We start from the raw sequence: 13,254 nt of genomic DNA, 5'->3' as shown, positions 1-13,254 counted from the left end.
ACGTAATGAGGAAAAAATATCCATTTGTAATTATTATGAGAAAAATTTGCACATTTTGAGAATTAGGTCATAATATGACAACATTTGGTAATTATATAACAATGTTTGAAGAGTTTTTATACAAGAAAAAAATCTAGTTTTAGGGTCTGAATATGACAGAAATTTGTATGTAGGAAAAAAGTCGTAATGAAATATTTTGTAACTGTTACGTAAAGTCTAAATATTATGAGGAAATAAAGATACAACAAAAAATGTGTAATATGAGAGAATGTTTTTAAAATTGAACAAAATGAAGTCTAAATATGAGCGAAAGTACACATTTGAAGAATCTTAAATCGAATTATGAGAAAAGGTTATAATTTGAAGAAAATAACAGCAAATTAATAATTTAAAAACATTTTTTTAAGCGTAACTCCACATAAGGAAAACGGTTGTAATTTTAAGCCATTATATGAAAAAAGGGGCATGTTACAAGAATAAAGTTGAAATGATTTGAGAAAAATATCTTTAATAGTCTTAATATGAGTTAGTTGTAATTTCACAAAACTTAAGTTAAATTATGATAAAGTAGTTGTCATTTTGAGAAAAAAAGTCAAAATATGAATCTATAATTTGTCAAGGAGAATACATTCTAAACATGACAGTTTTTATTTGCCAGACAAAAAAACTGACATGAAAAAGTTGCAATTTAAAAAACAAAGTTGAACTATGTCAATAAAGTTGTAAAAAAAAAAAAAGTATTCAGTTGAGAAAAAAAAGTAAGTTGTAATATTAGGAGTATACAATACTGTACTGACATCCAGCATCTAACCTGACCTTTTTGTCAAATAAAACAGTTTGTAGAGATTGAACATTTCTGTGAATATTCTTTTCTGTGAATATTCTTTTTGAAACAATTTTTTGTAAAAGTGTGGCTCTGATACTCTTTTGTACACAAACACAAAGAACGTAGCCTGTTGTATTTAGCTCTAAGATAACCTGTTTGTCACCTTCTCGCTGACTGATAAACGTGTGTGTGTGTTTGTTTCATGTGGGACTATTAGCAGACCAAAAAAGTCAGTGTTGCAGACACAAAAGGAAGTGTTTGACAAAGTGGAACATAAAAAGCTTCACAAGTGGAAATTGTCCTCACTTCAAGTTCTCTCACATCACTTTGGTTGGGGAGGGAAGAAACATTTGATCTTAACGAGGACACGTGAATAAAGCAGGATGAAGCTGGGTGATGACATTAAATGTGGTTTTGATCACACACTGAACTATGCTGTACATACGAACAGAAGTATTAGGACACCTACAGGAAGTAAATGCGATGTGGAAACTGAAACAACTTACACTCTTTCAACCTTCAACATTATATCAGAGTGTGTTCATTTGAGAGGTCAGAGGTCATTTGCAGTCTAACATAACCTTAATGTGACCAACTATACTGTTTTGATGGCAAAATGTGTACAGTGATGACATAGTATAACATTTTGAAGCAAACCATAACACCTCATTTGGTGACCAAAAATAGTATGTCAACGGAAAAATAAAATATTGTGGTCTAGCATAGCCTTTGCTGTTTTAATAGCAAAATGTCACACTTTTGTGACTAAATCAGCCTTTTTGTAACCAAAAATAATGGAAACTTCCATTTTCTTAAACCTCGATATTAGCATACTTTGAATATAATGTCGTGTGTAATGTTAGAAAACGGTTTGATGAAGTGAAGTTACTCGGAGAACAATGTTAGGTATGAACACACTAATCCTACGACACATTTACGCTTTGAAGTGGAGTGTTGACTTGTGTTTTTGTAACAGCTTCATTGAGTTGAGCTCACGTAGTCTCAGTTAGTTGAATAATAATGCGGACACATTCCAGGATACTTTGGAATATGCTTCTTCTGCCTGAGAGACTTTCTATGTGTGAGTAATATGCAACTAGATTCATTTGATGGATTTGTTTATATTGACAAATGTGATGTTTTATTGTTCAATTACCGCATTTTTCGGAGTATAAGTCGCTCCGGAGTATAGGTCGCACTGGCCGAAAATGCATAATAAAGAAGGGAAAAAACATAATAAAGTCGCACTGGAGTATAAGTCGCATTTTTGGGGAAATGTATTTGATAAAACCCAACACCAAGAATAGACATTTGAAAGGCAATTTAAAATAAAGAAAGAATAGTGAACAACAGGCTGAATAAGTGTACGTTATATGACGCATAAATAACCAACTGAGAACGTGCCTGGTATGTTAATGTAACATATTATGGTAAGAGTCATTAAAATAACTATAACATATAGAACATGCTATACATTTACCAAACAATCTGTCACTCCTAATCGCTAAATCCCATGAAATCTTATACATCTAGTCTCTTACGTGAATGAGCTAAATAATATTTGATATTTTACGGTAATGTGTTAATAATTTCACACATAAGTCGCTCCTGAGTATAAGTATAACTATGAAAAAAACTGCGACTTATAGTCCGAAAAATACGGTAAATACCCTTATTACATACGTCTAGTATGTGTGCGCTTAGCTGTCGTGTAGCTGCTAGCTCCTAGTAGTCTACCATGATTACCTTTAGTAAATTACTTCACTAAAATATCTAACTTGTGTGCTTATTGAAGGACATTTCGATGTTAACAGCTCTGCACAAGTGAACACGCTGCTTGTATGGGAGAGTTTAGATACAAGCCGATATCATCTATCTATCATCTGATACTTTTTTTTTTGCTGATATCGAATATTGGACCCATATCAATATTGGATTGGCTCAATCAAATTTTTGCTGTGTTAATCCATTATATATATTTTTCTAAGATGGTTTTTTAATGTTAAATTTAGAAATTTTAATGTCTTAATTTTTTCACAGGCGTACGATAAACTGGCAGTTTCTACACAATACTCCAAAACAGGACAAAGTTTTTTATTTTTCAAGGTGCAAAAAACATTTGACATTTTTTTTTTTTACTTTCGTTGCTTAATTCTTTCAATAAACCTCAGCCCTAAACATTTTTTTTGAAATTTTATATACCGTATTTTTCGGACTATAAGTCACAGTTTTTTTCATAGTTTGGCGGGGGTGCGACTTATACTCAGGAGCGACTTATGTGTGAAATTATTAACACATTACCGTAAAATATTAAATAATATTATTTAGCTCATTCACGTAAGAGACTAGACGTATAAGATTTCATGGGATTTAGCGATTAGGAGTGACAGATTGTTTGGTAAACGTATAGCATGTTCTATATGTTATAGTTATTTGAATGACTCTTACCATAATATGTTACGTTAACATACCAGGCACGTTCTCAGTTGGTTATTTATGCGTCATATAACGTACACTTATTCAGCCTGTTGTTCACTATTCTTTATTTATTTTAAATTGCCTTTCAAATGTCTATTCATGGTGTTGGGTTTTATCAAATAAATTTCCTCAAAAAATGCGACTTATACTCCAGTGCGACTTATACTCCGAAAAATACGGTACCTTTTAAAGGCCTTTTGATCAAATGATGTCCCAGTTGACAATTAGTATGCATTTGCATAACCTCATTTAAACCTGTGACATTACACAATCAAAAGGGTCAAAATAAAAAACAAATAAAAACATTCATATGTTTGATTTTTTTTTTTATGACTGCAGGTTGAGCAAGTACAAAAAAAAAAATCCTAAATGTTTTTACCCCATTTAAAAACGTTTGATGATAATTTAAAAACAAATATCCGCTCTGGGTTTTCTTAAAGAATATATGGCAAAGTATACAATTTTGGGTGTCTGTGGGCATTTTTACTGATTATCCCAGAGGTGTTTGATGGGCTTTTTCTTCCACACCAAACTCAACAAAGCATATTTTTATGGCCCTTGCTTCGCTTACTGGAAAGGCCATAAATAGGGTATTTCCTACACTCTTACTTCCACGTAAAAAGCATAGGTATTGTCCAACAATGAAACCGTGTCCTAATACTTTGGTTCATAAAGTGTATGTGCGTGAGTGGTGACATTTTAGTGGAAAAAACGTTAACTTCTGTGCTTAATTTATGCTAACTTGGCAGCCTCCTCTGTGTGTCAGCATGGTGGATCATTAGTCCAACACAAAAGTGATACTTTTGCATATGTCCAGTGAGTTAAAGCTGTGCAATCAACAGAGAGGCCAAAGGGCCTGGGAAGGACGTACATCCACCAATGTGCATTTTATTAAGGCCAGCAGTCCCGCTAAAAGTGCATTTAGGATGGCGAGGTGGGAATTAGCTATGAGACACCTTCTTAAACATCCTCCAAACATTTGCTTTGTTAGCATTAGGACACTGGAAAGCCACAGTGAATATTTAAATGCTGAAAAGACGGGAAAAAAAAGGCAATAATAATAATTTAGGGACAAAAAGCAGTGCAAATGTTATAAAACCAGAACAAGGAGCGCATATATGAAATAAAAAAGATGAATACACAGCGCCTAGACGTGTCCACTACGATCTGGTAAGGACCGAACAATCCCCGTGTGTGTCGGCACGCATAAATAAGTCTTGCCGGAGGGTCGAAGGTCAGTGATTTCCACTCATCCAGGTGCTGTGAGGTGTGGACACCCCAAAACAACTGGAGCTGTAACACTGACCTGTACGGGAGGTCTTTAAGGGAGGGGGGCCACGTTCCTAGCAGCTGCACTGCTGCTTGTTCTGTGCCGTGCTGCCTCTCGGCTGTCGCAGCTGCCGCAGTGACGCGTCCCCGTACTGGATGCCTGAGCCCATCCTCTCTGGATCCAGCTCACCTTGGGAGGGAAGGAGATTATAGACGCACACCAAGCGGATGGGCTGCATAAACAGGTAAGCGTACCTGAGTCTATCTTGTTGAGGATGGTGCGTGCGCACTTGAGGAATCCCTCCTCCACATTCTCCCCCGTCAGAGCGCTGGTCTCCAAGAACATCAACTCTGTGGGAAAAGTTGGTGCAAATAGCGAGTAAGCGGGGTGAATGTTCTCCAAGACTGTGTGTGTAAATACCGTTCTCCTGAGCAAAGCGCGAGGCCTCCAGGAATGTGACCTCTCGCTCTGCCTCCAGGTCCTTCTTGTTGCCACACAGGATGATAACGATGTTGGGGCTCGCTAGCGTGCGTGCGTCCGTCAGCCAGTTGGTCAGCGCGTTGTACGTCTCTCGGCTGTAAGATGGACACACTATCTATTGAACTCTTATCCTGCACTGCAAAAACTGAAATCTAAGTAAGATTAAATATCTCAAATAAGGGTGATATTTGCTTATTTTCTGTCTGATAAGATAATTCTTCTCACTAAGCAGATTTTATGTTAGAGTGTTTTACTTGTTTTAAGGGTTTTGGTCCTAAATGATCTCAGTAAGATATTACAGCTTGTTGCTGAGATGTTATGACCTATATTGAGTAAAACATGCTTGAAACTAGAATATCAACTGACGCAAAGCTGTGTCATCAACACTCACAAGTATAAAACTACTTTTTTAAAGTAATAATTTCTTACTTCAAGCATGAAAAACAAATCATGATGCCGAGCGCATATCATTATGTCAAGATAATGGCACTAGCATTTACTTAATTTAAGAATATTTTTCAACATATTGAGCAAAAAGGTCTCTTTTTTTTTCTACCAAGAAAAGTGCACTTGTTATTAGTGAGAATATACTTATCTTAAAGGCCAACTGAAATTATTTTTTTTTATTTAAACGGGAATAGCAGATCCATTTTATGTGTCATACTTGATCATTTCGCGATATTGCCATATTTTTGCTGAAAGGATTTAGTAGAGAAAATCGACGATAAAATTCGCAACTTTTGCTCGCTGATAAAAAAAAGCCTTGCCTGTACCGGAAGTAGCGTGACGTCACAGGAGCTAGTATTCCTCACAATTCCCCATTGTTTACAATGGAGCAAGAGAGATTCGGACCGAGAAAGTGATGATTACCCCATTAATTTGAGCGAGGATGAAAGATTCGTAGATGAGGAACGTTACAGTGAAGGACTTGAGAGACAGTGATGGACGTATCTTTTTTCGCTCTGACCGTAACTTAGGTACAAGCTGGCTCATTGGATTCCACACTCTCCTTTTTTTATTGTGGATCACGGATTTGTATTTTAAACCACCTCGGATACTATATCCTCTTGAAAATGAGAGTCGAGAACGCGAAATGGACATTCAGTGCCTTTTATCTCCACGACAATACATCGGCGAAATGCTTTAGCTACGAGCTAACGTGATAGCATCGTGCTTTAACTGCATATAGAAACAAAAAAATAAACCCCTGACTGGAAGGATAGATAGAAAATCAACAATACTATTAAACCGTGGACATGTAAATACACGGTTAATGCTTTCCAGGCTGGCGAAGGTTAACGCCATTGAAGCTAACTTAGCAACTTAGCAACGGGACCTCACAGAGCTATGCTAAAAACATTAGCTCTCCACCTACGCCAGCCAGCCCTCATCTACTCATCAACACCCGTGCTCACCTGCGTTCCAGCGATCGGCAGAAGGACGAAGGACTTCACCCGATGCGTTTGGCGGCCCGGGGACATAGGAAGTCAAGGTGAGGTCGGCGGCTAGCGCGGCTAGCGCTCCAACAAAGTCCTCCTGGTTGTGTTGCTGTAGTCCGCTGCTAATACACCGATCCCACCTATAACTGTCTTCTTTGCAGCCTTCATTGTTCATTAAACAAATTGCAAAAGATGTCCAGAATACTGTGGGATTATGAAATGAAAACAGAGCTTTTTGTATAGGATTCTACGGGTACCATAACTTCCGTTACTCTGACTTCGTCACGCGCATACGTCATCATACCGCGACGTTTCAGCCGGATATTTCCCGGGAAGTTTTAAATGTCACTTTATAAGTTAACCCGGCCGTATTGGCATGTGTTGCAATGTTAAGATTTCATCATTGATATATAAACTATCAGACTGCGTGGTCGCTAGTAGTGGCTTTCAGTAGGCCTTTAAGGTATTTTTGGGTTCATTGAGGTTAGCTAATTTTACTTGTTTTGAAAAGTCTTGACAAGCCGAATTTTCTTGTTCTATTGGCAGATAATTTTGCTTAGTTTAAATAAAATACCCCTAATTTTTGTATATTTTTTTTCTTGTTTTTGAACACTGACTTTTTGCAGTGTGAGAAAAATACTAAAAGGTGAAATGTAGAGATTTCCGATAATGGCTTTTTTGCCGATATCCGATATTCCGATATTGTCCAACTCTTAATTACAGATTCCGATATCAACCGATACCGATATATACAGTCGTGGAATTAACACATTATAATGCCTAATTTTGTTGTGATGCCCCGCTGGATGCATTAAACAATGTAACAAGGTTTTCCAAAATAAATCAACTCAAGTTATGGAAAAAAATGCCAACATGGCACTGCCATATTTATTATTGGAGTCACAAAGTGCATTATTTTTTTTAACATGCCTCAAAACAGCAGCTTGGAATTTGGGACATGCTCTCCCGGGGTGTGGGGGTTGGGGGGCTGGGGGAGGTATATTGTAGCGTCCCGGCAGTCCGATATTATTAGACATCTCTAGTGAAATGAATATGAATGATATACGAAAACACACTTTTTTGATAGTTTTACAAAGCAATGGTAGTAGTTCTGCTGCAGTATAGCACTAAAGTGAGTATATCTATTCTTAATTACAGTATATCTTCTCTCTCAAAATTACTATACAAAATAAACTTAAATATAGAGTATGGAATGCCCTCCCGGTAAAAGTTAGAGATGCTACCTCAGTAGAAGCATTTAAGTCTCATCTTAAAACTCATTTGTATACTCTAGCCTTTAAATAGACTCCCTTTTTAGACCAGTTGATCTGCCGTTTCTTTTCTTTTCTACTCTGCTCCCAACCCGGGGTGGACCGCTAGCCTGTCCATCAGATGGGGACATCTCTACGCTGCTGACCCGTCTCCACTCGGGATGGTTCCTGCTGGCCCCACTATGGACTGGACTTTCGCTGATGTGTTGGACTTTCACAATATTATGTCAGACCCACTCGACATCCATTGCTTTCGGTCTCCCCTAGAGGGGGGGGGGGTTACCCACATATGCGGTCCTCTCCAAGGTTTCTCATAGTCATTCACATTGACGTCCCACTGGGGTGAGTTTTCCTTGCCCGTATGTGGGCTCTGTACCGAGGATGTCGTTGTGGCTTGTACAGCCCTTTGAGACACTTGTGATTTAGGGCTATATAAATAAACATTGATTGATTGATTGAGTAGAGTAGTCCATGTACAGCTTGCATATTGCATATTTTCTATCCGCAAAAAATGATCCAACGCACAGTGATAGGACCAAAAATAATAGTTTGCTAATAATAATAACTTAATCAAACGCTAAATGAAAATGAACTCCATAACTTTGCCGTCTGTGTTTGTTTTGTCTCTCGCTCTCAAACCTGTGCGCATTTATTTAAGAGCAGACTTATATAAACAGAGTGAATCCTCTTGTCAGCCATCAATGCTTGTCTTGGAGTCGGCACACAAACAGGATGCACAGACAGAGAGCCTCGCTCGATGCTCGCTAGTCGTTACTCGCTAGTCGTTACTCGCTAGTGAGAAGCACCGCGAGGTGACAAAAATTAAGAGGAAAAAAAATAAGATTGCAAAGCCAAATGTCCCAGTGTGAGCAAGATGAGCTTATCAACACGGACAAACGAGCAAGCATGCCCAATTTGTTGTAAAGTGATAAACAAAACAAAAAAACACGACAGTTTTTTTAAACTGGGGAAAAAATCTGCACTTCAGGATTTATTGAAGTGTCAGAAATTGAGTCCATTTTATTTGTTGTTTACATATTTAGGGTAATTATAGAAATGGCAAAAAATTCTAATTGGAAAAATCAAAAATGTATTGTGTTGTAAAGAAATACCTGCATTATTGTTATTATATATACCGTATTTTCCGCACTACAAGGCGCACCTAAAAACCTCCAATTTTGTCAAAAGCTGATAGTGCGCCTTATAATCCGGTGCGCCTTATATATGGACCACTATTGAGCCTCCAACAGGTAAAAGTTTCAATCAATCGCAACTACGGTAAGCAGCCGCCGACTTCATTTTCCCCCGTCTTCATTTTCCCCCGTAGAAGAAGAAGAAGCGCGCGGTGCATGCTGGGATATATGACTGCGCGAGGCGTGCCGTTTCATTTCCATTTGTTTGTTTGTTTATGTAAAGACCCCAACATGGCTCCTATTAAGACGCAGAGTTTAAACTTAAGACGATCAGTCACGCAGTAGAACACGGGAATAGAGCAGCAGCGACACTGACTCCATTAATGACGACTTCGACGAGACGGAGCCGGGCATGTTGGATGCCGTATTCGGCCAACTGTTTAATTCGGACACTGAAGAAGAAGAATTCGAGGGGTTCGTGGATAAGGAATAACTTCATAAAGTGAGCCTTACATGTTTATTTTGTGTGTTGTGTTGTGTGACATTAACGTTTGAGCAATGTTGAGTTATTGATATATTGTTATTGCTCTGCACTATTTCGAGTGTTACTATATTGTGATTGCACTAACGTTTGATTTACCGTAACAGTATCAGACTGTTTTTTAAGTGTTTATTGAATCAGGGAAAAGTTCCCCTCCACTATGTGATATAAATGTTGCACTACATGTTATACCTTGCTGTTGTTAAAAGATAAACAAAACACCACGTCACTGATTTTACCTTAGGGAAAATAATAAAACAGCTGTTTATTCATTTTGGGAGTGAACAGAGTTGTCAGAACGCTGGTTTGTAATCTATTAATAAAGTTTGACTGACCTATCTGACTGTTTTGTTGACATTCCCTTTAGCGCAGCTCCATCTAATGGATGCATAAAGTAATCCCAGCCTCTACTGTAGCGTCTATTATATGCGCCTTATAATGCGGTGCGTCTTATATATGAACAAAGTTTTAAAATATGCCATTCATTGAAGGTGCGCCTTATAATCCGGTGCGCCTTATAGTGCGGAAAATACGGTAATCTGGTCTAAAAATAATGCTGACAATAATATTGTTTATCGGCAATAATCTGTGGGACAGCAAAATTCATTATCGGCCCAGGCCTACACAGTCATCATTGCCTAAATAGCAGGCAACACCAGTGAACCTTCTAAGGGCCTGGGCTGTTCGGGGTTTGGTGCTTTCTGCGTTTCTCGCTGTTCTCTGGTGGACGGCTGGGCTCAAAACATCATATTGAATCAAAATCAATGTTATTATGAATTATTGACCTATTCAAGGTTCCGATTACTTCACATCAAATATTCCACTAAGAAAAATATTTTTGGTGGAAGATTTTGCAAATTTGGTAAATAAATAACCCCAAAATTGATATTTTGTTGTTTTCTTACTGTACTGAAAATGAACCGAACCGTGACCTCTAAACCGAGGTACGTACCGAACCGAAATTTTTGTGTACCGTTACACCCCTAGCTGTACACAGAAAACTCTACAGTATACCAAAGTTTCATTTATATTGAATTGTCCTTTGAGAAGATGTAAATGATTGCTGAAATGTGAAAGGCAGAAAGAAATGTTACCTGGTTATATCGTACACCAAAAGCGCTCCTGCTGCTCCGCGGTAGTAGCTGCGTGTCACAGAACTGTGAATGCAAAAGTCATTTGAAATTATGCTGTAATGGCGTTATAACATAATATTGATGGTCAAAATATGAAATTGTGGGGAGTTACCGGAACCGCTCCTGCCCAGCAGTGTCCCAAATCTGCAGCTTGACCGTCTTCCCAGAGACATTGACCACTCTGGAACCAAACTCTACTCCGATGGTGTGGTTGGAGTCCTGTTTGACTGCCGTCAGAGTGAATAGAGAGAGATGATGCTCAGCTGCATGACAATCAAGCTCAGCTTTTATCAGTGAGGAATTAAGTTAACAATAGACATGTCCCCAATCCCAATCATGGGTTTGGGTTGGTAGCCGATATTTGCCTTTTTTAACTGATCGGTGATCGACTGATGACCTTTATCGCAGCTGTGTCCCAGTGTTAACATAGCTAAAGATTTTACCCATGTGAAAGATTCCTTCAAAAGGGAAGCACGCTAAAGAAGATACAATTACATTTCCTGATTCCTTGTTACACACATGCAGGAGCTGTATGATTTCCAGAAGAACACCGGCTAGAATTTTAGAACGCATCGTCTATCCACAGTGCGAAGCTGCTTCTACGATACTAATCCTCACCACCACGGCGAAAAAAAAAAAAAGGTTTTCTCCATGTATCAGTATCACCGGACAATACAAGAAGCTTACAACTAAAGCTTCAACATAAAGTAGGGGTGAGCGATCCAGATGTCCATACTATTGATAACTAGTACAGTATCAGTATATAAAAAATGCTAAAGTGATTAGATCAATGTTTATCTTTTTCTTATTATTACACAACCATTTTTTCTGTCGTTTTTGTTACTGTTTACTAACTCAGAGAGTAAGTCTCTGGATACAGGAAGGCTTTGAGGGCAAACCCCAAATGATTTAAATGGGAGCCAATCGTTGTTTTTGCTTTTGTTTAGTTAGTGTACAAGCCATTTTGTTTTAACAAAATAAAGGTACCGGTATGTAGCATTCAGTACCGCAAATCTAATACATCATTTAATTAAAACAATGCTAGCAAATTCTGAATTTAATAAGATAAGCTTTGTAAAAATGTGTTTGTCGCCTGGACTACTGCAACTCTCTCCTGTTTGGTCTCCCTCACAAGTCACTTCACAAACTTCAGCTTCTCCAGAACTCTGCAGCCCGAATAATCACCAGAACCCCTTCAATCCAGCACGTCACCCCTGTTCTGCAGCAACTCCACTGGCTACCCATCAAACATCGTATCTACTTTAAAATAATTCTCCTCACTTTCAAAGCTATCCATAACCTCTCTCCGTCATATCTCTCTGACCTGCTCCATGTCGCCACGCCCTCACGTTCCCTAAGATCTTCTTCATCCATCCATCTCACTGTCCCCTTATTTAAACTGTCCACCATGGGTGCCCGAGCTTTCAGCCGCTCTGCCCCACATCTTTGGAACTCTTTACAACCAGACCTTCGTAATTTAGACTCAATATTCCTCTTCAAATCAAGACTCAAAACACACCTACTCCTGACTGCTTATTCATTGTAATCATCTTATCTCATCTATCTTTGTTGTTGTTTTTATCCGATTTGATTTTATTGTTTTGATTTTGTACGGTGTCCTTGAGTGCCCTGAAAGGCGCCTTATAAGTAAAATTGATTATTATTATTATTATTACTTTAGTTACTTGGTATAAAACATGTTCAATTCGATAAACTATTGTCGAAGTATCAGCTCAGGACTTGAATTGGATCAAATCTTAAGCCAAAAATGTTGATCCCTAGTCAACATAATTATTATTATCATGGTCCTTTGGGTTTGAGTTAACTTGGAAGAAAGTCACCAGGGAGTGAAAACTGAAGTTTTGGAATACAAAAACTCATGAAACCACAGCTCAAACTGCATCCCTACCTCGACAACCCGTCAAAACTCACATTTGTTCTCAATGAATTGATGGAGGAGGCAGGATTTCCCCGTCCCGGCGCTGCCAATCACCAAGAACTTAAAGAGGAAGTCTGAAAGCACAGCAGAAAAAGAAAGAGAGAGCGATCAATGCTAAGTTAATGTCGGGGGGAGAACGTGAACCTGCTGCACTTGACGGTTCTGACCTAAGACTAAGAATCCTTTTAATCTCATTTGAGCTACTACTTTCACAGCTACCAGCGAGCCCCAAATTAACCCACTAATCACTGAGACCTCACAACACGCCGCTTCTCTTTCCTAATTTGATGAGCACTGCGAGGGAAAAAGAAGCAGCAGTGCTTAATGTGTCGAAGGCCGCTATTAAGCATGGCTTAGGGTGGATGTCACAAAGCTATGAGCAGCTGCTTGTACAGATGTTGTTATTGTTATTGAGGAGAACACACACTCAGCCCTAGCATGCGGGCTAGTGAATGCTTTTGTAAACTGTGAAGCTAAATACAATCTCAACATTTGAATGCCTTAAATGACAACATTTGGAGGATGAATGCACCGCTAGAATCTCACAAAACCTGGATATTGTGTGTGTGATATGTCTTGGCTAAAAGCGACAATAAGCAAACAATAAAAGAAAGAATGCTGTATTGTACACTGCTGTTTCTTCTTGATGTGACGAGACTACGGATGTCCGATATCGGACTGCCGATATTATCGGCCGATAAATGCTTTAAAATGTAATATCGGAAATGATCAGTATCGGTTTCA

The 13,254-nt window shown here is 38.4% G+C and overlaps 1 protein-coding gene across 6 annotated transcripts in view; it reads right to left on the bottom strand.

The window, feature by feature from the left end:
- Positions 1–4,176: 4,176 nt before the first annotated feature.
- rab4b (RAB4B, member RAS oncogene family) overlaps positions 4,177–13,254 on the bottom strand; it is an 89,957-nt gene continuing 80,879 nt past the window's right edge. For all 6 annotated transcript variants that reach the window (XM_062060104.1, XM_062060106.1, XM_062060103.1 and 3 more), the window contains 6 exons: positions 12,504–12,584; positions 10,684–10,798; positions 10,533–10,595; positions 4,995–5,149; positions 4,829–4,924; positions 4,177–4,763 (listed from right to left, as the gene is read on the bottom strand). In XM_062060104.1, the coding sequence (XP_061916088.1) occupies positions 4,648–4,763; positions 4,829–4,924; positions 4,995–5,149; positions 10,533–10,595; positions 10,684–10,798; positions 12,504–12,584 (626 nt within the window). In that variant the 3' untranslated portion in view covers positions 4,177–4,647. The remainder of the gene's footprint in view (positions 4,764–4,828; positions 4,925–4,994; positions 5,150–10,532; positions 10,596–10,683; positions 10,799–12,503; positions 12,585–13,254) is intronic.

The sequence above is a fragment of the Entelurus aequoreus genome, linkage group LG10, assembly GCF_033978785.1.
Source record: "Entelurus aequoreus isolate RoL-2023_Sb linkage group LG10, RoL_Eaeq_v1.1, whole genome shotgun sequence".
In the NCBI taxonomy this organism is placed as follows: domain Eukaryota; kingdom Metazoa; phylum Chordata; class Actinopteri; order Syngnathiformes; family Syngnathidae; genus Entelurus; species Entelurus aequoreus.
The sequence above is the reverse complement of the archived record's forward strand: the minus strand, read 5'-3'. Positions and strand labels throughout refer to the sequence as shown.